This window comes from Nyctereutes procyonoides, unplaced genomic scaffold (genome assembly GCF_905146905.1).
Source record: "Nyctereutes procyonoides isolate TBG_1078 unplaced genomic scaffold, NYPRO_anot_genome, whole genome shotgun sequence".
NCBI classification, from domain to species: Eukaryota; Metazoa; Chordata; class Mammalia; order Carnivora; family Canidae; genus Nyctereutes; species Nyctereutes procyonoides.
The window spans coordinates 15,292,457-15,318,857 of NW_026575128.1; the positions used below are offsets into that span (position 1 = coordinate 15,292,457).

The 26,401-nt window shown below is 38.3% G+C and overlaps 1 protein-coding gene across 4 annotated transcripts in view; it reads left to right on the forward strand.

Annotated features, from left to right (window-relative positions):
- The window catches only part of ZSWIM5 (zinc finger SWIM-type containing 5), a 194,680-nt gene that overhangs the window by 119,317 nt on the left and 48,962 nt on the right, over positions 1-26,401 (forward strand). For all 4 annotated transcript variants that reach the window (XM_055341809.1, XM_055341808.1, XM_055341810.1 and 1 more), the window contains 3 exons: positions 7,982-8,338; positions 19,079-19,227; positions 20,676-20,826. In XM_055341809.1, coding sequence (XP_055197784.1) covers positions 7,982-8,338; positions 19,079-19,227; positions 20,676-20,826 — 657 coding nt within the window. The remainder of the gene's footprint in view (positions 1-7,981; positions 8,339-19,078; positions 19,228-20,675; positions 20,827-26,401) is intronic.

The window sequence follows — 26,401 nt, forward strand, 5'->3', positions numbered from 1 at the left end:
GATAGTTTTGGGGGGAGTATGTAATGCTTGCAAAATGAAACAAAAACTCCTTGAAAGTATTTGGTACATTATTCAGGGCTTGCTCAGTGTTAAAGCACTTGAGGTTTTTTTGTTTTTGTTTTTGTTTCTCCTTCTGTATGAAGTGATAAGGCCACCAGGGGAACAGCTGCCTGATTGTTTTCTTCAAAAAGCCAGGTCTCGTCTCCCAGACCTACCATCCCTGACTGCTTTGCACCAAAAATATATGCTGTATGAAGGAAGGAAATATTGGGAGTTTGACCATTATGGCCTTCTGGAGCCACTAGTGAAGCAAACGTATATTGATTGTTTCCCTGTGTGTGTTTGCCTATGCCTTCTCCCACCAATCCATCCATTATCTTAATCATTCTAAGACCACAATTGATAAAAGAGTTTTTAAAAGCCAGTAGTTCTTGGACATTTGAATATTTGATAAGCAGGATGATTTCATAATATATGCATTTTCTTTTTGTATTTTAGAAAAATGTGATTGAAGGATCATCACAAATATGATGTTCTCTAAAGTAGTTGTTTTTCCCATGAATTCTAAGCAATTTTTGTGGTTGTCATTTCTGTCATTTTTTTTAAAGCCCACCATGTTCTAGATGCTGAATTTGGCACTTTACATGTTTCTTTCCTCATTTTACAGATGAGAGTGTTAAGAGAGAAGGTGAGAGAGTCAAAATTGAAATAAAAAATAAAGCCTCTCTAATGAAATAATTGATTGAGACAATGATCATCAATAACTACTAAAACTATTAGGTAGAAAGTTGACAGGGAACTTTATAATGGATGGATCAGGCTCACAACAGCTGAATGCACTGATCAATCCTAAGAGCACAAAAAGAAAAATAATCAGGCATTATGTATCTCCTGATGTGATATATTAGAAAGTATGCAGCCCAACCTGTGAAGTAATTTTACCCAAAACTCTGAATCTGGTCAAGTCACTCTAGAGCTAACTTCCTATTTTTCAGTAAATAATTGGGTGGAGGGAGGAAGAGGAGGAGAGGGACTTACAGCTTAAGAGACAATCAACCAAATAAAATGGCTAGACTTTGTATCCTGACTTGAACAAACATCCTGTTTTTGTTTGTTGTTTGAGAGGCTTTTAAAAGTCACTTGTGGCAATCTGAACACTGGATATTTGATTTTAAGGAATTACTATTCATTCTAAATTCTTATTTTTTAGAAATGTATACAGAGGTATATAGCAATGAAATTATATTTCTGGGATTTATTTTAATATAATCCATTGGAGAGGATAGAGAAGGAGTTGGGAAAGGGTAAAGATTAACCAGTGTATGTCTCTGAAAATTATTAAAGCTAAGTAATAGAAGCATGGGGTCTCATTACACTAAGCGCGCTCTACTTATTTGTTTGAAAATGTTCAAATTAAAGAGTTAAAAAGTAAAAACTCAGAGCATACAGTGGCTATTCAGTAAATACATGCTGGATTCAGTAGAGATTTTGAGACTTCTGCATGTTTGCTTATATCAGCAGAGTATTGATGGACACGTTTATGGCAGTTAGGTTTGCAAGGGGAAAGAAACTACACTGAACCTATTCTCAGGAGTAATTAAACTTAAAGTTACTAGGTTACAATAAGGCACAAAGTACAAATATGTGAAACTGGCTTGCAGTTTACATTCTAAGCAGTTTACATTCTAAGAGATATGAAGGAAAAAAAGAACTCAGAGCAAGGAAGCTTCCACAGAGACACTCACAAACTTCTGCCTTTCAAATGGGCTTAGGCCTGGAGCATGACCAAAGATTTGGGCCTGGAGCCCAAAGATTTACCAAACTCAAATGAACATGTTCCCAAGAGTATCATGGGCTTTAATCAAAGCCTCTAGGAAGTCATGTCTGACTGCTTTTAAAAAATATTTTGTAGGGCAGCCCGGGTGGCTCGGCGGTTTAGCGCCACCTTCAGCCCAGGGCGTGATCCTGGAGTCCTGGGATCGAGTCCCACGTCAGGCTCCCTGCATGGAGCCTGCTTCTGCCTCTGCCTGTGTCTCTGCCTCTCTCTCTCTCTCTCTCTTTCTGTGTCTCTCATGAATAAATAAAATCTTTTAAAAAAAAGTACTTTGTATAAAAAAGAACTTTGTATAAAGTTTCTGAGTTGTTTAACTTTGACCTACTGTGGAGACCACTGGAATCTAAATTGATACTTAACATTTTGTCTCTAATTCCAGATTAACAAAGAGGGTTCAAACCATTACCTATGCTATAAAAACTGAATTTGTTGTCTGACTGCTGAGGCTAAGACTTCCAGTATTACCTTTTTTTTTTATTTATTTATGATAGTCACAGAGAGAGAGAGAGAGAGGCAGAGACACAGGCAGAGGGAGAAGCAGGCTCCATGCACCGGGAGCCCGATGTGGGATTCGATCCCGGGTCTCCAAGATCATGCCCTGGGCCAAAGGCAGGCGCCAAACCGCTGCGCCACCCAGGGATCCCCCAGTATTACCTTTTTAAAAAGATTTTATTTATTTATTTTGAGAAAGAGATAACAAGGGGGAGGGGCAGAGGGAAAGGGAGAAGTAGACTCCCTGCTGACTGCAGCTACCAATGTGGGGCTAGATCCCAGGACCCTAGGATCATGACCTGAGCTGAAGCCAGACGCTTAACTGCTGAGCCACCCTGGTACTCCTTAAATGTTTTATAGAATTCACCTGTGAAGCCATCTAGTCCTGGACTTCGGTTTGCTGGGAGTATTCGGATTACCAATTCAATTTCTTTGCTTGTAATCAGCCTGCTCAAGTTTTTTATTTCTTCTGTTTCACTTTTGTTAGATTATATGGTTCTGGAATCTACCCTTTTCTTATAGATTGTCCAATTTGTTGGCAGGTAGTTTTTTATAATATCCTCTTACAATTTTATTTCCATGGTGTTTGTTGTTATTTCTCTTCTCTCATTTGTGCTTTCATTTATTTGGGTTTTCCCCCTTTTTCTTGATAAGTCTGACTAGAGGTTTGTCAATTTTATTGATTTTTTTTTTCAAAGAAACAGCTCCTGGTTTCATTGCTGTGTTCTATGTTTTTTTAGTTTCTATATCATTTATTTCTGCTCTAATCTTTATTTTTTCTTTTCTTTGGCTGGTTTTAGTTTCATTTGTTGTTGTTGTTGTTATTTTAGTACTTTTAGGTGTAAGGTTAGGTTCTATATTAGAGGTTTTTCTTGCTTCCTGGGGTAGGCCTGTATTGCTATAAACTTCCCTCTTAGAACTGCTTTTGCTGTGTCCCAAAAGTTTTGAATTGTTGTTTTCATTTTCATTGTTCCATGTACTTTTTAATTTCTTCTTTTATTTCCTGGTTGAACTATTCATTGTTCAGCAGCATGTTATTCAACTTCCATGTATTTGTGGTCTTTCCAAATTTTTTCTTGTGGTTGACTTCTAGTTTTATAACATTGTGGTCAGAAAAGATGCATGGTATGACTTTGATCCTTTTGAATTTACTGAAGCTTGTTTTGTGGCCTACTATGTGATCTATTCTGGAGAATGTTCCATATGCACTTGAAAAGAATGTGTATTCTGCTATTCTGGACTGAAATGTTCTGAATATATCTGTTAAATCCATCTGGTTCACTGTGTCATTCAAAGCCATTGTTTCCTTACTGAATTTCGTTTAGATGATCTGTCCATTGCTGTTAAGTGTGGTGTTAAAGTCCTCTACTGCTATTGTATTATTATTGATTAGTTCCTTTATGTTTGTTCTTAACTATCTTGTGTACTTGGGGGCTCCCATGTTGTGTCCATAAATATTTAGAATTGTTGTATCTTCTTGTTGGATTGCCCTTTTTATTATTGGTATCCTTCTTTGACTCTTGTTACAGTCTTTGCTTTAAAGTCTATTTCGTCTGATAGAAATACTGCCACTTTGGCTTCCTTTTGACATCCATTTGCATGATAGATATTTCTCTATCCCCTTTCAATCTGCAGGTGTCTTTAGGTCTAAAAGGAGTCTCTTGTAGGCAGTGTATAGATGGGTCTTGTTTTTTTAATCCATTCTATCACCCTCTATCTTTTGATTGGAGCATTTAGTTCATTTATAGTCAAAGTAATTACTGATGGGGATGCCCGGGGGTGGCTCAGTAGCTTAAGTCTGACTCTTAATATCAGCTCAGGTTTTGATCTTGGGGTCATGAATTAGGGTCCCCTGTTAGGCCCAGGATGGGAATGGAGCCTACTTAAAAAAATAATTATTGGTAGATATGTATTTATTGTTATTTTATTATTTGTTTTGCAGTTGTTCTAAAGATTTTCTCTGATGCTTTCTTGTCTTCCTCTGTTTCATGGTTTTCTGTTTTTCTTCAGTAACATATTTGAATTTCTTTCTCTTTATTCTTTGCATATTTATCGGTGGCTTTTGACACATAGTTACCAGTTTGCATATAACCTCTTCCATATATTGCAGTCTATACTAAATTGATGATCATTTAAGTTTGAACCCATTCTTTACTCTTCTCCTCCCCAGGTTTTAGGTATACACATCCTTTTGTGAGTTCCTTGACTGATTTTTTACAGAAATATTAATTTTTACTGCTTTTGTGTTTCCTACCATCATACTGTCATTTGTAAATCTTTCCTTTCTACTCAAAGAGTTCCCTTTAATATTTCTTGCAGGGCTAGTTTAGAGGTCATGAACTCCTTTAGTTTTTGTTTGTCTGGGAAACTCTTTATCTCTCCTTCTAGTCTGAATGACAGCTTTGCTGAATAGAGTATTCTTAGCTGTAAGTTCTTCCCATTCACCACTTTGGCTACATCATGCTACCCTTTCTGGTTTGGAAAGTTTTTTTGTTGAAAAATCTGCTGAGATCTTTGTGGGGGTTTCCTTTGTATGTAACTGTCTTCTTTTATCTTGCTGTTTTTCATTATTATTATTTTTTAAATTTTTATTGATTTGAGAGGAGAGAGAGAGAGAGGCAGAGAAGGGGGAGGAACAGAGGGAGAGAAACAAGTGGACTCCATGCTGAGCATGGACCCTGACACAGGGCTTGATTCCATGACCCTGAGATTATGACTTAGACAAAATCAAGAGTCAGACACTTAACTGATTGAGCTACCCAGGTGCTTTTTAGCATTTTTTATCACTATATTTTGCTGCTTTTTAGCATTTACAACTGCATCAAAAACCATAAGATATCTAGGAATAACCTTAACCAAAGAAGTAAAACATCTGTACTCTGAAAACTATGGAACACTTAGGAAAGCAGTTGAAGACACACACAAAAATGAACAAACATTCCATGCTCATGGATTGGAAAATAAAAACATTGTCCAAAAGAAATACCCAAAGGAATCTACACATTTAATGCAAACCCTATCAAAATACCACCAGTATTTTTCACAGAGGTACAACAGACAATCCTAAAATTTGTGTAGAACCACATAAGACCCTGATAGCTAAGCAGTCCTGAAAAAGAAAAGAAAATCTGGAAGCATCATGATTCTGGACTTCAAGCAATGTTACAAAACTGTAGTCATCAAGACAGTATTGTACTGGCACAAAAACAGACACATAGATCAATGGAACAAAAAAGAAAACCCAGAAATGGGCCCTCAATTATATGGTAACTAATCTTTGACAAAGCAGGAAAGAATACCCAATGGGAAAAAAAATACAGTCTCCTCAACAAATTGTGTTGGGAAAACTGGAGAGCAATATGAAGAAGAATGAAACTGGACCACTTTCTGTAACTATACACAAAAATAAATTCAAAATGGATGAAAGGGCCAAATGTGAGTCAGGAAACTGTCAACATCCTAGAGAACACAGGCAGCAACCTCTTTGACCATGGCCATAGCAACTTCTTACTAGACATGTCTCTGGAGGTAAGGGAAACAAAAGCAAAAATGAACTATTGGGACTTCATCAAGATAAAAAGCTGCACAGCAAAGGAAACAATCAGCAAAACTATAAGGCAGCCTATGGAATGGGAGAAGATATTTGCAAATGATGTATCTGAAGAAGGATTAGTATCTAAAATCTATAAGGAACTCACCAAGCTCAATATCCAAAAAAGAATCCAGTTTAAAAAATCTTCAGAAGATATGAATAGACATTTTTCCAAACATCATACAGGTGGCTAACAGACAAATAAAAAAATTTTCAACATTATTCATCATCAGGAAAATACAAATGAAAACCACAATGAGATACCACTTCACACCTATTAGAGTGGCTAAAATTAACAATACAAGAAACAACAGGTGTTGGTGAGGATGGAAAGAAAGAGGAACCCTCTTGAACTGTTGGTGGAAATGCAAACTGGTGTATCCATTCTAAAAACAATATGGAGGGCAACCCTGGTGGCGCAGCGGTTTAGTGCTGCCTGCAGCCTGGGGTGTGATCCTGGAGACCCAGGATCGAGTCCCACATCGGGCTCCCTGCAGGGAGTCTGCTTCTCCCTCTGCCTGTGTCTCCGCCTCTCTCTCTCTCTCTGTCTCAATAAATAAAATCTTTTTAAAAAATAAATTAAAAATAAAAACAATATGGAGGTTCCTTAAAGAGTTAAAAATAGCACTGCCCTACAACCCAGCAATTGCACTACTAGGTATTTATCCAAGGGATACAAAAATAGTGACTTGAAGGGGCACATGCACCCCAATAGCAACAATGTCCACAATATCCAAACTATGGAAAGAGCCCAAATGTCTATCAATAGATGAATGGATAAAGAAGATGTGATACACACACACACACGCACACACACACAGAGTGGACTTAACCTCAAAAAGAATGAAATCTTGCCATTTGCAATGATGTGGATGGAACTAGAGAGTGTTATGCTAAGTTAAAATGCGTCACTCAGAAAGACAAATACCATATGATTTCACTCATATGTGGAATTTAAGAAACAAAACAGATGATATGAGAAGGGAAGATTAAAAAAGAAAGAGAAACACGATAAGACACTCTTAATGATAGAGAACAAAGTGAGGATTGATGGAAGGAGGTGGGTAGGGAATGGGCTAGGTGGGTGATGGGTAATTAAGGAGGGCACTTGTTATGATGAGCACTGGGTGTTTTTTGTAAATCCTATTCCTGAAACCAATATTGCGCTGTATGTTAACTAGAATTTAAATAAACATTTGAAAAGAAAAACATTTTTAAAAATAAGGAACATAATACCAACTTCATATTATGATAAATTATTAAAACCACTCAATACAGTTCTGCTACATGATAGGTGCTTTACAAATATTTGATATTCTTTTCCTTTTTCTGTTAATTTCCCTAAGCCTAGGGGTCTTCTGATACTTAAGGTCTCATTAAACTTTGATTTGAATGACTGAATTATTCCTACATTTCAAAACTATCAGTGCTATGTGCTAGTGAGTAGAAGGGTAACACTGCATAGTGTCATTGCACTAAGCTGTGCTTTCTGTATTTTATGAGGTTTCTTGCCTTTTAGGTATTCCACATGGTCACCATTTTGAAATTGTATGTTTTGAGGAAGAAATGTCCATATTCTCCATGGCCTTTTCTTGTCCTTGTCATGGCGGGTTTTTTTTTGTTTTTCTTGCATTTATAGCACTTACCTTAATCTAGATTGTACTGATGTTATTTGTAGACTTGTCTTTGCCCCCAAAGAGCTTAAAAATATACCTTAGAGGTTCTAACTTATTTGGGGTTTGTTTTTAACCTTTTGAGACTATAATGAAAGCTTTGAACCATTACCCCTTCCCCTGAGCAAATGTACATATGTACGTATGTACAAATAAGAGTTTTCATAATTAGTTCAGGAGGTTGGTGGACTCCAGTGTAAGGACTCTTTTTCTCAATATTGTATTCCTTAAGAGCTATATCTTCATTTCATTGACCTTTTATTATGGTAGAGCCTACTACATAGATAGAAGACACTCAGTAAAAAGTTTCTGAATTAATTGAAATGCAAAATGAAAATCTTCAAGTTTCCTACTACAGAATCTCTAATCACACTTTCTTTGTTTCCTTAGGCTTCCATCTCAGTGGCACAGTAACTGAGGCAGCTACTACTTCTGAACCAGCAGTGACTTACAAAGTTGCAATCAGTTTTGATAGATGCAAAATCACTTCAGTGACATGTGGCTGTGGGAACAAAGACATATTCTACTGTGCTCATGTGGTAGCACTCTCACTCTACAGGATCCGTAAACCAGACCAAGTCAAATTGCGTCTTCCTATCTCAGAAACCCTTTTCCAGATGAATAGGGACCAGTTACAAAAGTTTATTCAATATCTAATTACGGCACACCACACTGAAGTTCTTCCTACTGCACAGAAACTGGCAGATGAGATTCTTTCCTCCAACTCAGAAATCAACCAAGTGAATGGTAATTATACAACATTTTTATTGCTAAAAACCTACTTTGTTGCTTTTTTGCATATTTAGAGGTTGAAATTTGCAGGAGGGGGGGGATATTTTTGCAATTGCAATCATTTATTTTTAATGAATCAATTCTATCCAAACAACTATTTAACTCTTAGTTTCTTTCTTTTTTTCTGAAGATTTTATTTATTCATGAGAGACACACAGAGAGAGGCAGAGACACAGGCAGAGGGAGAAGCAGGCTCCATGCAGGAAGCCTGATGCGGGATTGGATCCTGAGACTCCAGGATCATGCCCTGGGCCAAAGGCAGGAGCCAAACTGCTGAGCCACCCAGGGATCCCCTAACTCTTAGTTTCTTAAAGCAGTCCAGTTGTCTGCCTTGTAAAGGTTTTGGCAAAAAAAGGATAGAGAATGTTAGAGTTATATATTGATCTAGTTTATGGACTTTATTTGTCGATATAATCTTGTCCCCAGGAGCCTGGAATATTCAGGAGTGAGAGAAAGCCTAAAATAATTTGTGTCATTTGATGAAATTAGATGGATATGACAATTCCCTTAACATTTTAGAATCCCACATAACATGAGGGTTATTTTAAATAACATCTGTTAACATTGTGCTTATGTGCTATGTGTGATGGAAGAGTACTTGGATGGAGAAAGATACTATGCTCACTTATTTGTTCAACAAGTATATATTTGAGTACCTGCTTTGTGGAAGCAGTAGTGCTGATTGTTGCAGGCATAAAACAGACATGTTTCCTGCCTTCAGGTGGCTTAAAAATCTAGTAGAAAAGATAGCTAATTTTGAAACAAATGCTTTTTTTTTTAATTTTAATGAAGCCAGGTTGTAAAGGAAACTAATCATAGGAAACTAAAGAATAAGGGATTCCTGGGTGGCTCAGCAGTTTAGCGCCTGCCTTTGGCCCAGGGCGCAATCCTGGAGTCCTGAGATCAAGTCCCGCGTCAGGCTCCCTGCGTGGAGCCTGCCTCTCCCTCTGCCTGTGTCTCTGCCTCTCTCTCTCTCTCTCTCTCTCTCTCTCTCTCTCTATGTCTATCATAAATAAATAAATAAATCCTAAAAAAAAAAAAAAGGAAACTAAAGAACTTTTGAGAAGGCATTTTGTTTGTTAGATCCTATACTGTTCCAGGCACCACCGAAGGGTCTCTGAATATGTTAATTCATTTAGCTTTCAAAACTAGTCTGTGAAGTGTTTTAACTATTCCCATTTTATAAATAAGGAATTTATTTATTTATTTATTTATTTTTAGGAAATTATTTATAACCGAGGCTCACCTGACCTCAGAACTCAATGTTTTTGTGTTTCTCTATACTGCCTCTTTATTTTTAGAAGATAATTTTGGTTCCAGCGTACAAGAGGCAAAGAGACCAGGTGGATGGCCTGTATAATATCGTGGTCCATGTTCCAAAGGGTCTGCCTTTCCTAGTTGTCCAATAGAACTAATCAAGTCCTACACACGACCTCACCACTCCTCAGAAACAAACATGATCAGACAGACGAGCTTCCAGGAACTCTTGCTAACTAGCAGAAATTATCTCCTCTTGCTTTATACAGAAAGTTGTGGTATTTACATAATAACTGAGCTCTCTCTATTTGAATTATACTCTTAAAGAGTAGCTTCACGTATCTCTTATCCCACATAGAGAGGCTGTGCTACTACTCTGGCCTCCTTCTGCCTAGAGCTCTTAGAGACCTGAGTTCTGCCTCATACCAACGTCTGTAGCATCAAAGAGAAATACTGCTCTGTACCCTAGTAACGAGGTTTTGATCTGTTCTCATGCTTTATTCCCATTAGCTCTTTCTTAAAAGTTTTGCCTATTTCCAAGCTCTCTTACCTTTCTTGTAGTGACCACCTCAGTTAAGGACATGAGTTAAACCTGTCTTGTTTGTACCTCTGCTGTCATCAAAACAACTCTCTTCTTTCCTTACCACTGTGCTAAAGCAATTTTTGTCTTTCCTTGAACTTCCCATCTGAGTATGCTATTATGTATTTGTCTGAAACTGGGCTTAAATTGCCGCATTGATATGATTTTCAACCTTCCCCAGGAACAACATCTATACCTGTGTTTATTTCATACTAATATTAGCTTTCTACACCACAGGGCCTTTCCTTTTTTCTTTTTTTAAGATTTTATTTCTTTATTTGGCAGAGAGAGTGGGCACACACACGCACAAGCACAAGCAGGGATAGCAGCAGAGGGAGAGAGAGAAGCACGCTCTCCACTAAGCAGAGGGCCTGATGTGGGACCCAGTCCCAGGACTCTGGGATCATGACCTGAGCCAAAGGTAGACACCCAACCGACGGAGCCATCCCCACAAGGCCTTTCCTAATCTATTTCTAATAACCAGTGTTGATATCAGTAATGCTACTGAAAAGAGGGACAGAGAATGGAGATATCTTAGAGATACTGGATTCAACATCCAGGTATATAGGATGTGTAGGGAATAAAAAAAAAAGAGAAAGGTGGGAGAAAACAATCTTAGAATGTCTAGCTAGGATAACGTTGATGAATTTGATGATAATGTTGCCATTCACTGAGGGAACATAAGAGGAGGAATGAACTTTGGAGGAAGATGAATTTAGTTTAAATTGGAGATGCTTGTAGAACATTTAGGAAAAGGTTTCTTTCAGAAAGTTGGATATATGGATCTGCAACTGAGGTCAAAAGTCAGAATTTTGGAGTTATTAGCATAGAGATGCTTGATGTCATGTTTCTTTTCCCTGCTAAATCTTTAAACACTTAGATCATCTTCCTTCTCCTCTTTCTCAAACTTCTTCCTTACCAAAATAGACTTAAAGAGCAGGAATAAGATTTCTAAAACTGCTAGCTCTCTGCTTTTAATCCCATGAATGGATCCAGGCATTGCTGTGATCCTTACTTCCTTGAAACCCTTTTTTTCCCATGTAGTTTTACCTAGACTTTGCCTTGTCCCCTTTGGTAGACTGTCTTTCTACATCTACTACTGCTCCATATTCTATGATTTGATTTGGTAACTCCATACCCTGAGATTCTCTGGTATACTGCATCCTACTCAGGGATTCAGTTGTTGCTTACCCATGAAGAGAGATTGGATACCTTGAGACAAGTAAGGTAACTTGAAGAGTAGCATCAGAAACCATGTTTTACTAACTTCTGAGTCTCTGTCACCTAATATGATGCCTGCAAAATAATAAGGCTTATTGAATAAACACAGCCATGCATATACAGGTGATGAAAACAGGAGTCAGTATAGGTATGAGCAAAGTAAAATGAGAAATGAGAAAAAAAATAGCTAGCAATTATCAAAGTCAGTATAGAACTGAGTGAATAACTGAGTTGTTTCAAGAAGTGAATAGTCAAGAACATTGAATATTGTTGAAGATATAGACCAGAGTTAAGATCTTAGAAAGGCAAGTTGAGGGACATAGAAACTATCCAGAGAAAAGAAAACTTTGAGAAATTATTAATAATATTATCATTAGAGTAAAAGAAAATATTGCAACCATGAAATGAGAACTGGATGCTGTAGAAACAAATTCACCCAACAGAAAGAACTAATGAAAATTACAAATATAATGGCAAATTTTTATAAAACTAAGTGATGGAAAATAAGGGTAAGGAAAGTTCCAGTAAAGCAAAGCAAAAAGACAGACGTCAAATAAGAGAGAAGAAATTTATCAAAAATTAAGAGAACAAGTCCTAGGAATTCCAATGTTTGAGTAATTGGGGTTCCATGAAACCCTTCAATTAAATAATTAAAATTTTCTAGGGACGCCTGGGTGGCTCAGCAGTTGAACGTCTACCTTTGGCTCAGGGGTGTGATCCTGGAGTTCTGGGACGGAGTCCTGCATTGGGCTCCCTGCATGGAACCTGTTTCTCCCTCTTCCTGTGTCTCTGCCTCTCTTTGTGTGTCTCTTACGACTAAATAAATAAAATTAAAAAAAAAAAAGAAAAGAAAACTTTCTAGAATAAATGCATGTTAATTCCCAAAGTGAAAAGACTCCACTAAATGCTCAGCAATGGAAAAAGAAGAATCATTTTAAAAAATGGAGCTGGATCAAATAGATATTCATGTGGGGGGGGGACAAAACTCGATTCCTTTCTCATATCTTACAGAAAAATCAATCATAGATGGATTGCAGATATAACTGTGAAAAATAAAACAAGTATATAGAAAATAACAGAAAATAACTTCATATCTTTGAGTTAGGAAAAAATTTTCTTAAGTAGGAAAAGATTTGAAAATGGGACTACATTAAAATTTTAGACTTCTTTTTATCAAAAGGCCCCTAAGACACTAAAAAAGGCAAGTAGTGGGAGAAGGTATTTACACTATATAGATCTAATAAAGAGTTTATATCCTAAATACAATAAAGAACCCCTACAAATAGTAAAATTGACAAGAGACACAGAAAGGCACTTGACAAAAAGGATATCCAAATGGTTAATAAGCATACTAAAAAGTGCTTTAACTAATTAGTAATTAGGGAAATGCGACTTAAAACCACTGAGATACCAATACATACCCACCAGAATGTCTACATTTTTTTTTTATTTACTTATGATAGTCACAGAGAGAGAGAGGCAGAGACACAGGCAGAGGGAGAAGCAGGCTCCATGCACCGGGAGCCCGACGTGGGATTTGATCCTGGGTCTCCAGGATCGCGCCCCGGGCCAAAGAAGGCGCCAAACCATTGCGCCACCCAGGGATCCCCGAATGTCTACATTTTTAAAACTCAATAGCAACGATTGGTGAAGATATTGAGCAACTGGAATTAATAATATATTGCATGTGAGAATTAATATATTGCAGCTATAAATTGTGGCAGTCACTTTGGGAAATTGTTTAATATCATCTAACTAAAGTTGAGCGTATGTATACTCTGTATGACCCAGAAATTCTTCTAAATGTCTACTTAATGGAAGTGAGCAGCATGATTTGTAACAGCTTAAATAGAAACAATCCAATGTCTATCAACAGTAGAGAGACTAAATAAATTTATACATTCATATAATGGAATTTATACATCAGTGAAAGTAAATGAAGTACTACTGCTAAGCCCCAAAATATGGGTGAATCTTACAAACATGATGTTGAGTGAATGAAGCCAGACACAAAAGAATAACTGTTGTATAATTCTATTTATGTAAAGTTCAAAAACAAGTCCTTGGTGTTAGAAGTTAGGATAGTGGTTAATTTGGGGGAAGAGGAAAGGAGATAGTGTTTGTGAAAGAGCTTATGGGATGCTGGCAGTATTTTATTTCTTAACTTTGGTGATAGTTACACTGCTATAATCACTATGTGATAATTCATCAACCTGTACACTTAAGATTTGTGTACTTTTTATAATTTATATTTCAGTTTTAAATATCAATGTAATTTTATTTTATTTATTTATTTTTTTTATTTATGATAGTCACACAGAGAGAGAGAGAGGCAGAGACACAGGCAGAGGGAGAAGCAGGCTCCATGCACCGGGAGCCCAATGTGGGATTTGATCCCGGGTCTCCAGGATCGCGCCCTGGGCCAAAGGCAGGCACTAAACCGCTGTGCCACCCAGGGATCCCTGAATGTAATTTTAAAAGCAGTGTGTGTATATGCGTATATGTACGTGTGTACACAAAGACTGGAAGGAAATAAGCCATAATATGAACAATAGTGATCTATGACTGGTAGCATTATAGGTGGATTTTATTTTCTTTGTGCTTTTATATTTTACACAATAGCATGTATTATTTTTATAATTTAAAAAAGGATGTTTAACAATGAAAGAAAAATTGGTTCCACAGGCTTAATAGTTTCCTCAGGACAGGTCTCATTTTTACAGCCTCAATGCTAACTAACTTTAGAGCCTCAATCCACATGATGATTTGTTCCATAATTATTTATAAAAGACATCCTTTCTATTTTATTTCTATCTTCACTTACTACCATTTCTCATACAATCCTGTGGAAAATTTCACACTATAACATTAATGTGTCATTTACACCGACTGGGTCCACTTTACCACTACTGAAGATAATTAGTTTCATACTCATCTCTTTTTATTTTCATAAAAATAATCTAACATGAACATATATCGAAACGTTTTTCTCTCTTTTTTTAACCAAAGGACTTTTTTTTAAGGATTTTGCCTGGGAGTTAGTGAGAGACAGCCCACAGCTGGAGAGACTATGAACTACAGACCTGGTTTATCTAATTAAAATTATCCGTTTTCTTGTTCATTCATTCCTACATGCTCTACCCTCCTCTACAATCTGACCTTTAATCTTGACATTTCTTACAGATTAATCTTTTCTCCTGTTCTTATTCTACATGATCTCTTTAGGAAATCTCAGCTACATCCTTGACTTGAAATGTCATCTATGTACTATGACTCACAGATTATTTCTCCTGTATCCAGTTGACTATTCCGTATCACAGAGACATCCCCAGATCAACATATCCAGATGTGAATTTATCTTTCTCCCCAAACTTGTTCAATAAATAGCATCACCATTTACCCACTGGATCATGATAGAAATCTTATAGTCATCCCTAATACTTTTTCATTTATAACCCATAGGCATTTGATTACAAGACCTGTTAATTTTACCTCTAAAATAGATTTCATTTTTCACTTCTCACTTTTGATACAGCCATCACCCTAAATCAAACTACTATAATCTCTCACCTAGATTGCTACTGTACAGTTCTAACCTATCTTTCCATTTCCACTATTGCTCCCTTCTAGTCCATTCTCCACACAGTGATCCAAAGTAACTTTTCTATATCTACAGATTTTGTCATGGATAAAGTCCAAATTTCACATGGCCTACAAAACCTTACAATGGTCTGACTTTTGCTTACATTTTCACATGACTCTTCCCTCTTCCTGAAATACTTTTCCTGTCCTCTCTACCCCTTATTATAAATGTACTTACTACAATAATTTGTGACTTTATGTTTTTTTGAGCAAAAAGTACACACAGTATTTCCTCCACTCTTCTAGGCCAACTCCTAATTCATTCCTCAGGGTGTTCACTTATATGCCACTTTCTCAGGGAAAATTTTGACCTTTCTTCCCACACAAATATGTTTATGTGTTATTATTTGTTTAATGCACCTTTCCCCAACTAATCTATCAGCTCCACAAGGATAAGAACTGTATCTGCTTTGTTGACACTATATATCCAGTATTTGGCACAGGTCCTGCACATAGTAGGCTCTCAATTAATATTGGTTGAGTAAATGAATATGTCTTAGAAGATCCTTCTTGGGATCCCTGGGTGGCGCAGCGGTTTGGCGCCTGCCTTTGGCCCAGGGCGCGATCCTGGAGATCCGGGATCGAATCCCACGTCGGGCTCCCAGTGCATGGGGCCTGCTTCTCCCTCTGCCTGTGTCTCTGCCTCTCTCTCTCTCTGTGACTATCATAAATAAAAAAATTAAAAAATTAAAAAAAAAGGAAAATCCTTCTTGAGGCCTCTTGCCAATTCATGCTCTCCCAGATGACTTTAATTCCTTCGACAGTCATACCAACTCCTTATAATAATGTTATCTGGATGCCTCAAATATTGACTCACTCCTTTTTTTTTTTTCTGCAACCATCCATTTTGGCAGCTCCATTTCTCATCTCCTGGGTTCATTGTAGATCAGCAAACATTTACATAGTTTACCTTCCTTTCTTTCCTATCAAATAAACAAATCCTTATGAAGTTCTGGTTGAAATTTTACTGTTAGTAACTTCAAGGTTTTGCCTTATCCTAGCCCTATCCCAGCAGTTTTCTATACTCTGTACACTGCATATTTATAAACTGTGCCTTATTTCTTCCAGAGCTGCTGCCACTAGCACCACCTGGGCCCAAAAGATTCTTCAGTTTTCTCCATACCCCTTTGAGCTTTTAGAGGGGGTATCACTCCACATTTCTAGTCAGTTAATTAAGGCCATCTCCCCTGGGAGAGGACTGGGTCCTTTTCCTACTTTTTTGTATCCTAATTGAATCACCCAAAGGTCAGAATTGGTATTCAGACCATTTCTGGTTTTTGGAACACCGTTTCTATCCTCCCTCATCCCCATCCTTGGTAACAAGATACTCAGAAGCCCAGGCTTGGTTCATACCTAGTATACCTCATTTTATCTCAGTTCTGTCTTTATAGAGCTACTGAAAACTAGAATCATTAGAGATGAAACTCTGTAATTTGCATTTTTAACACAAACCCCAGGTGATTATTCTGTGTATTAACATTTAAGAATCACTGTACTGGTGAGAACTCTATTATCCCCACTAAGGAGAAAATGCCTTATTCTGACTAATCTTATATTCTATGTAGTGGAATAGGCCAAAAAAGGATTTGACTATTCAAACACACCAACCAGCTTTACTAAGTTCAGGGCCCTGAAACCAGCTGGTGGCTCTTCATGCTCAGGCCTATGAGACTAGAGGTTCAAGTGTAGTGTTGTAGTGAAAAACAGACTTTGAAGAGAGACCAACATATAGGTATTGGCTCATGTACTTTCCATTTGTTATATTACTTACCTGTATAAGCTTTAGTTTATCCATTTTAAAGTTAGGATAATAATACTACCTTATAGAGTTATGAGTTCATTGGAATTTACTTACCAAATAATCACTGAGCACCTACTGTGTGCCAGGTACTATTCTACACATTGCAAATATACCAGCAAACAAGATCATTTATGCTCTCAAGAAGAGTATGTTCTAGTGAGGATCTGTATAAAGAGTGCTTAGACTCTGGCATGTAGGAAGCACTAAAGAAATGGCTCTTCTTTGACAGTTTAGGGATACAAAAGAAGTATAGGATATATTATTTGCCCACCTGGAGTGTAAATCTGGATGGCCAGTGAGACATCTTTTTGTTCATTCTATGAATATTAACTTAGTGCTGTAATGAGCCAGGCACTGTGAGGTACAAAACTAAACACCCTTAAAAAACTTCAATTTGGGGAATATATGAGAAATGCACAATTCTGATATAGAACAAAATGCAACAGGTCTTTAGGAAAAGTAATAATAAAGTGCTAAGAGTATTACTCCTTTTATATGTATTTGAGCATAAAATGGACATACTTTTGACAGGTGGAAACGGGTTACATGGATAATTCAATGAGAGGATAAAAAGAACCTCTCCTACTAAATGAACTAAGTAGCACATAAAGCATGTTGGCCTTTCTGTATACTTATTTTATGGTTTCCATTGCTCATTGCAGCCCTGACTAGAGCTGAGGCAATACTGACAGTAAGAAGTATTATTTGTTTGGCCAAAGAACAGGTTGTAGGAGGGGGAAAGAAATAAAGGAAAAAAGCAGAAGTAAAGTCCTAAGGAAATGTGATTGACTTCTGGGAGCACTAAGTTTCTAGATGAAACAGCATAAATATAGGGTAGACAAAGCTGGAATTGAAAGATAAGGCCAGATCATGGAGAGCCTTGAATGCCAAGCTTAAGGCATTTGGACTTAATATGATAAAAATGGTGCATCTCATTGAAGATTTCTGAGTGGGAAAGTGACATAATCAGAACTGTGTCTAGAAAAATACATTTGAAGAAAAGTAGCATATAAGTAGATAACCATAAATTGGACAGTCAAATGTATTAATTAGTACTTGTAAAATAACTGAACTGTGAACCCACCTGATTTCGTGGAGAATCAGATGCACTAAAAAAGCTCAGCAAAAGAGCAGATTTTCTGTGTAGACTTGAATTTCATTTAAACAGGACTTTGATATAGGAAGACAAAAGAAAAAGTAGACTGATGAAACATGACATGAATTTATAATCTATTCCATGTGACCACACCTGTAGAGTGTTTGATTTATACCCTTGTATCACTTGAAGGCAGATTTCTAAAAACTTAACACAGGATTCTGTCTTTGAAAAAGTGAGAGAAGGGGATCCCTGGGTGGCTTGGCAGTTTAGCGCCGCCTTCGGCCCAGGGTGTGATCCTGGAGACCTGGGATCGAGTCCTGTGTCAGGCTCCCTGCATGGAGCCTGCTTCTCCCTCTGCCTGTGTCTCTGCCTCTCTCTCTCTCTCTCGCTCTCTCTCTCTCTGTCTCTCATGAATAAATAAATAAAATCTTTAAAAAAGAAAAAGTGAGAGAAGATAGAGTTTTCATTCCATAAATATTTCCTAGGTGCCTGTCACATTACCATCCCTGTGCTATTGGTGATTCAACTGTGAGCAAGCAATTAACAGGGCACTAAGGGAGAGGGATGGGTAAATAACTAAAACTGTTTTCAGGTGTTGCAGTGAGTCCAGAAATGAAAGATATTTTTGAGTATAAATTTATAAAATTTTGTCACTTTGTATCAAGTTTCTAGAAATTTAGAAGTGTTGACTGCCAAGAAGCTACAATTTTGTAATGAACTTTAAAAACAGAATTTTTTAACCTGTATTTTCAGGTTTATTTGAACTTCATAGAAGGGCAAAAGGAAGAAAAAAATAAATGTCACCCTCCTAAGAAAAAAAAATACATCACTATTTTCATGTTTGGGCATTTCGTTCTGGGATCTTTCCCCCTAGAATGGTATTTGAAGACCTTGGAAGGGGATATGACAGAGACATCAGTGCATGTGAAACTAGCATTGGCCCTCTTATATTTATTTAGGACCACACAGTTGACGAAGCCCAGAATAAGGCAGAATAAGCCATCCATTTTTTAATATATTCACAGAGTACCCCTCCTGCCAAGTGTGTAGCATATGAATTCAGGGGATTCATTTCACCATTCCCATTCCTTGCAGGTGCGCCTGACCCCACAGCTGGGGCCAGCATTGATGATGAGAACTGTTGGCATTTGGATGAAGAACAGGTGAAAGAACAAGTGAAGCTCTTTCTCTCCCAAGGTGGTTACTATGGCTCTGGAAAGCAGCTCAATTCAATGTTTGCCAAGGTAAGATATGAAAGGTACTTTTTTCCTTTAAGTAAACTGGGCTCACCAAACTCCTGGCTTCTTGCATTGTAGTTAGCTCACGTGATCTATCTGTACTGAATGCTTGAAAACTAATCGGAGGGCTAATCAGAGCAGACCTAATCCAGAGCAGGTGGCATCCAGGGACCCCCCCCCAGCCCCTACTACCTCACCCTGGTAGTCCTCTTCCTTCTGCTCCACTCTAAATAAGTTAGCATTGCTGGGGGTTTTAGTAAGGAAGCCATCAACTCTGTACTTTGAACCCAAAGCTGCTGGATGAAGCCTTGAAGAGATGTGATATTTTGGAACTGTGGGCTCTCACAGCAGACTTTCTTTTCTTTTTTTTTTTACTTAACATCTTTAGTGAGATAATTCACCCATTTCAAGTGTGCAATTCAGTGTTTTTTAATATATTCAAAGATATGTGCACCAGTCACCATAACCAATTTTAGAACATTTTTATCACTCTGAAAAGAAACCCTGCACCATTACCTGTCACTTCTCTGTCCCTCACTCCCCTGCCCCCAGCCCTAAGCCACCACTAATCTCCTTTCTGTCTCTATAGATTTCCCTATTCTGGGATTTCCTAGGAATGAAAGATAGTCTTTTGTGACTGGCTTCTTTAACTTAACATAATATTTTCAAGGATCATCCATGTTGGGATCCCTGGGTGGCACAGCGGTTTGGCGCCTGCCTTTGGCCCAGGGCGCGATCCTGGAGACCCGGGATCGAATCCCATGTCAGGCTCCCGGTGCATGGAGCCTGCTTCTCCCTCTGCCTGTGTCTCTGCCTCTCTCTCTCTCTGTATGACTATCGTAAATAAATTTAAAAAATTAAAAAAAAAGGATCATCCATGTTATAACATTACCTGTACTTAATTCCTTTTTGTGGTTGAATAATATTCCACTGTAGGGTATACCACTTTTGTTTATCTAATCTCTGTTAGTGGATATTTGGATTATTTCCACCTTTGGGCTATTAAAAGTAATGCCTTTTTAAGCATTCTCATGCAAGTTTCTATATGGACGTTTCTATATGGTGTTTTCATATCTCTCTAGAATTGGAATTGATAGGTCATATAATTCTACATTTAGTCATTTGAGACACTACTATACTGATTTCTGAAGTGGCTACATCATTTTACAGTCCCACCAACAGTGTTTCAGGGGTCAATTTCTCTATATCTTTATCAACACTTGTGGTTATCTGACTTTTTGATTCTAACCATCCTAGTGGATATGAAGTAGCATCTCATTGTGCACAGCAGGCTTTCTTGATATATGCAGAGAACTTGCTTATAGAACAAGAAGCCTTCTTTTTGGCTCTTTGGGTGTGTTATGCTTGGATACTTCATCTTCTCCTCCCCTCCTTCTCCTCCTGCTTTTTTATGATGTGCAGTCACCAACCCCTGGCCCCTCCTTATGTGTCAGGTTCGAGAGATGCTGCGGATGAGGGATTCCAATGGAGCCAGGATGCTGACGCTGATAACTGAGCAGTTTATGGCTGACCCACGACTCACACTCTGGAGGCAGCAAGGAACAAGCATGACAGATAAGTGCAGGCAACTCTGGGATGAGCTAGGTAAGTCCCCAGATCTCAGAGAAGTGCTACGTCTGTCCCACCAGTTTGCTCCCTGCATCAGTGTTAGTGAACACTTGCCATCAGTCATTACCTGGGTCTTGCCAAATGAACTTTAGCCTAACTGTGGGAGATAAAGGCTCTACAAAGGCCACCCAGAGTATTCTGAACTCACTTGTGTTGCTTCCACATTATTGTGCTTTGCTGTTGACATCAGTATTCTTTCTGTTCCAGATGTTACCACGTAGTAGCCATTGCTGAAGGAAAATGTCTTCCCTTGGCATTTGTTGCTTAGCACTAGCCTGGCTCTCCAGATACTTATCAACTACTTTTCTTGCTTTCCCTGGGTCTGCTCTTTTTATCACTACTAGACACACCCCTTAGATGTAGGACAGTTTCCAAGACTTGGGCCTTGGACTTCTATTCTTCTTCCTCTATACCCCCTTGAGAACTTGTGTTTTAAGATGTCATGGCTTCAGAGCTTACCTCTCTGTTGATCTCAGCTTCATCTTCTTTCCATTTACCTGAGTTCCAGTCCCATATTGATGCTGCCCTATAACCATTTCCACTGAAAAAATCCCCTGATCACCTCAAGCTTGAGAAATCAAAAAATGAATTCAGGCCTTCTAAGGTTCCAAAAAAGGAACCAAAAAAGGTTCCACTAACTCTCGCAGTGGCATCACCATTCCTCACTCTACCGAACTTACTGGCAAGCCTTCATTTTTGTTTTCATTCCCAACATTCAGTCACCATTTGATGTGATGCCTTGACCTTCAAAATGCAATTCAGTGTCCATTTACACTTTTGGGAACTTTTTTTTTAATATTTTATTTATTTATTCATGAGAGACATGCAGAAAGAGAGAGAGAGACAGAGACAGAGACACAGGCAGGAGAAGGAGGCTCCATGCAGGGAGCCTGACGTGGGACTCCATCCCAGGTCTCCAGGATCAGGCCCTGGGCTGAAGGTGGGGCTAAACCGCTGAGCCACCCGCGCTGCCCTGGAAACTTTTAGATTAAGTTAGATGTGGACTCTCTGTTCTAGAGTCTCCTCATCAAGGCCATCTTCTTTGGTCATCGTTTCTCTGTATCATTCTACTGCTCCAAGGCCAGTTTGGCTTTGCTAATATTCAACCCCTCTCTCTGTTTTCAGAATCTTCCATACCCTAAATCCAATCATGGCCCCACTTTTCCGTTATGCTGGAAAACTTCTGTGCAACATATTCTAAAAGTTCTAATATAGCTCCTCCTATCTCCATGCCAGAAAGTAACAACAAACTTTCTACTCATACAAAGTAATACAAGAGAAAACCTCAGGTTAGGAGTTTATTGAGTTCTTCTGGACTGAAGCCTCTGGAACATATGTTTCATAGCCTCAAAGCTAAAAGCCCAGCAGAGTGAGGCTTCATGACTCTGCAACTATATTCATTTACTTTGGGGCTGGTAAGTGTGTGGTTTCGTTTTGAATGCTGAGGCTTTTTTATTTCACCTATGGCACTAATGGCTCTGGAGCTCTCAATACTAACAAATAGCTATATTTCTGAGTGTTATGGGCCAGTCTTTGTGTTAAAGATTACACTCACATTCCTTCACTTAATTCTCATAACCACCCTATTAGGTGATAATGTATTTATTGCAAAGCAACAGAGATGGTTCTGGTTACTTTTGGGTACAGAATAAAATAGAAAACTGTCTCTACCATGACATAGTCACACTTTCTGAAGTATAGGAATGTTGCACTATTAATCTAAAGCTACTGGTCCAACCTGTTGTGACCAGAGTCGCATGATACAGCACATGGCAACTTGGGGACTACTTCTAGACTCTTTAATCATAATGGATTATAGTTATGGACTCCCTTCCATTGTAAGATTTTGGCATTTTCATATTTTTAAATGAGAAAATTGAGCTTAGGAAAGTTAAGTATTTTATTCAAGATCACATACTAGTGAGTGGTGATTCTACTGATGGAACTGCAGTCTGTTTGACTCCATCCAAATCAAGCATCTTCTGCGACATCTCCCTTAATTCTATCTTGTTATGTACTTTTTTTTTTCTCCAAAGTGCATGTTTGTAAATTTAAAATCAGCCTTCTTCAGTGAATCAGTTTCATCTGAGGCCTGAATCTCATGGAGTGATTTCTGTCATATTCATGGGATTGTGTTGTGGACTTGTGCTTGGCCTTTGGGCCAAAGATAGGTGAGAAGAAGTTAACATAGCTGGTACTTTTAAAGCATTTGTCATATATTTAGGTTTATCATGAAAAGCTCTTCCTTCTGACATTTTTTTTTTAAGATTTTATTTATTGGGCAGCCCAGGTGGCTCTGCAGTTTAGCGCCTTCAGCCCGGGGCCTGATCCTAGAGACCAGGGATTGAGTCCCACATCGGGCTCCCTGCATGTGTCTCCCTCTGCCTGTGTCTCTGCCTCTCTCTCTCTTTGTGTCTCTCATGAATAAATAAATAAAATCTAAAAAAAAAAGATTTTATTTATTTATTCATGAGAGACACAAGACGCAGAGACAAAGGCAGCAGAAGGAAAAGTAAGCTCCCTGCGGGAAACCGAATGCTGGACCATATCCCAGGACCCCGGGATCACTCCCTGAGCCAAAGGCAGATGCTCAACTGCTCACCCAGGCGTCCCTCCTTCTGACATTTTTGTAACTAAGAAATTGCTATATCGATCTTCCAAGAAACCCTCAGCATTCTGCAAAGATAGTGGTTCTCAAACTTCTCAAAATCACCAAGAGTACTTATTTTTTTAAAGATTTATTTATTTTTATTTATTTATGATAGACATAGAGAGAGAGAGAGGCAGAGACACAAGTTGGAGGGAGAAGCAGGCTCCATGCCAGGAGCCCGACTCGGGACTCGATCCCAGGACTCCAGGATTGCGCCCCGGGCCAAAGGCAGGCCCCAAACCGCTGAGCCACCCAGGGATCCCCCCAAGAGTACTTATTTAAACAGGTTTCTGGGTCCTATCCCCAGAGTTTCTAATTTAGTAGGTTGGAGTAGGGACTGATAATTTGCATTTCTAACAGATTCCTGAAGAATGCTGTTACTCCTGTTCCAGAGACCACAATTTGGGAACCACTACACTAAGAGAAGCCTTATTGGGTTATACACTAGAGTATGTTGTATGCATGCTTCCCCTTACTACTCCGAGGTTTCCTTATTGTTCACAGGGCCTACTCACTTGGGAAGGCCTAGGCAGCGTGTGTAGGAATTTAGACTAATGGACTCACTATTTTCAGATACTGAACCAGAAGATAGAAGCAGTCAGACATGAAGTTTTCTCATCTCCCCATATCAGTACCTATATGCTTTGCTTTATATTCTGTTAAAATCTATGAAGTATCTCTGCTCCTGTAAAAGGGAAATTCTTACATATTTTCTTTGGGTCCTATGTCCTATGCCATCTCCTTTTCTCAAGAATTTTGCTTCTGCAATTATCTCCTTTCTCTGACATTATTAGTTTCTCCCTTTCTATTGGACCAATCCCATCAGCATACAAAAATACTTTACTATCTTCAATCTCAAAAAAAGTGCCTTTGTTGTTCCCATCCCCCTCCAATTATTACCCCATTTCCCTTCTTCCTCTCAAAGCAATATTTTTTTAGGATTTTATTTAAATTCCAGTTGGTTAACATACAGTGTAATATTAGTTTCAGATATACAATATAATGATTTAGCACTTCTCTATAGCACCCAGTGCTCATCACAAGTGCATTCCTTAATCCCCATTACCTATTTAACCCATCCCTCTACCCACCTCTATTCTGATAACTATCAGTTTGTTCTCTATAGTTATGAGTCTGTTTCTTGATTTGCCTTTTCTTCCCTTTGCTTCTTTCTTTGTTTTGTTTCTTAAATTCCACATCTGAGTGAAATTATATAGCATTTGTCTTTCTTGAGTTATTTCACTAAGCATTATACTCTCTAGCTCCATCCATGTCATTGCAAATGGCAAGATTTCACTCTTTTTTGTGGCTGAGTAATATTCCATTGTGTATATATGCCACATCTTCTTTATCCATTTGTCAGGCAGTGGACATTTGGGCTCTCTCCATAGTTTGGCTATTGTTGATGCTGCTGTAAACATAGAGGTGCATGTATCCCTTGAATTAGTATTCTTGTATTCTTTGGTTAAGTATCTAGTAGTGCAATTGCTGGATTGTAGGGTAGTTCTATTTTTAATTTTTTGAGGAACCTCCATACTGTTTTGTACAGTGGCTATTCCAGGTTGCATTCCCACCAACACTGTAAGAGGGATGGGTTTCTCTGCATCCTCACCAACATCTGTTGTTTCTTGTGTTTTTGATTTAAGTCATTCTGACATGTGAAGTGATACCTCATTATAGTTTTGATTTGCATTTCTCTAATGATGAGTGATGTGGAGCATCTTTTCAGGTGTCTGTTGGCCTTCTGGATGTCTGCTTTAGAAAATGTCTATTCATTTCTTCTACCCATTTTTAACTGGATTATTTGGTTCTTTTATATATTTTGGATATAATCCTTTATCAGATACCTCATTTGCAAATATCTTTTCCCATTCTTCAGGGTGCCTTTGAGTTTTGTTGATTGTTTCCTTCCCTGTGCAGAAGTCAAAGCATAGTTCTTTTTTTTTATTAGAGTTCAATTTGCCAAAATATAGCATAATACCCAGTGCTCATCCCGCCAAGTGCCCCCTTCAGTGCCCATCACCCAATCACCCCAACCCCCCACCCACATCCCCTTCCACTACCCCTTGTTCATTTCCCAGAGTTAGGAGTCTGTCATGTTTTGTCACCCTCACTGATATTTTCACTCATTTTCTCTCCTTACCCTTTATTCCCTTTCACTAATTTTTATATTCCCCAAATGAATGAGACCATATAATGTTTGTCCTTTTCCGATTGACTTATTTCACTTAGCATAATACCCTCCAGGTCCATCCACTTCGAAGCAAATGGTGTGTATTTGTCGTTTCTAATGGCTGAGTAATATTCCATTGTATACATATATCACACCTTCTTTATCCATTCATCTTTTGATGGACACCGAGGCTCCTTCCACAGTTTGACTATTGTGGACATTGCTGCTATAAACATCAGGGTGCAGGTGTCCTGGTGTTTCACTGCATCTGTATCTTTGGGGTAAATCCCCAATAGTGCAATTGCTGGGTCGTAGGGCAGATCTATTTTTAACTCTTTGAGGAACCTCCACACAGTTTTCCAGAGTGGCTGCACCAGTTCACATTCCCACCAACAGTGCAAGAGGGTTCCCCTTTCTCCACATCCTCTCCAACATTTGTTTGTTTCCTGTCTTGTTAATTTTCCCCATTCTCACTGGTGTGAGGTGGTATCTCATTGTGGTTTTGATTTGTATTTCCCTGATGGCAAGTGATGCGAAGCATTTTCTCATGTGCGTGTTGGCCATGTCTGTGTCTTCCTCTGTGAAATTTCTGTTCATGTCTTTTGCCCATTTCATGATTGGATTGTTTGCTTCTTTGCTGTTGAGTTTAAGAAGTTCTTTATAGATCTTGGATACTAGCCCTTTATCTGATAGGTCATTTGCAAATATCTTCTCCCATTCTGTAGGTT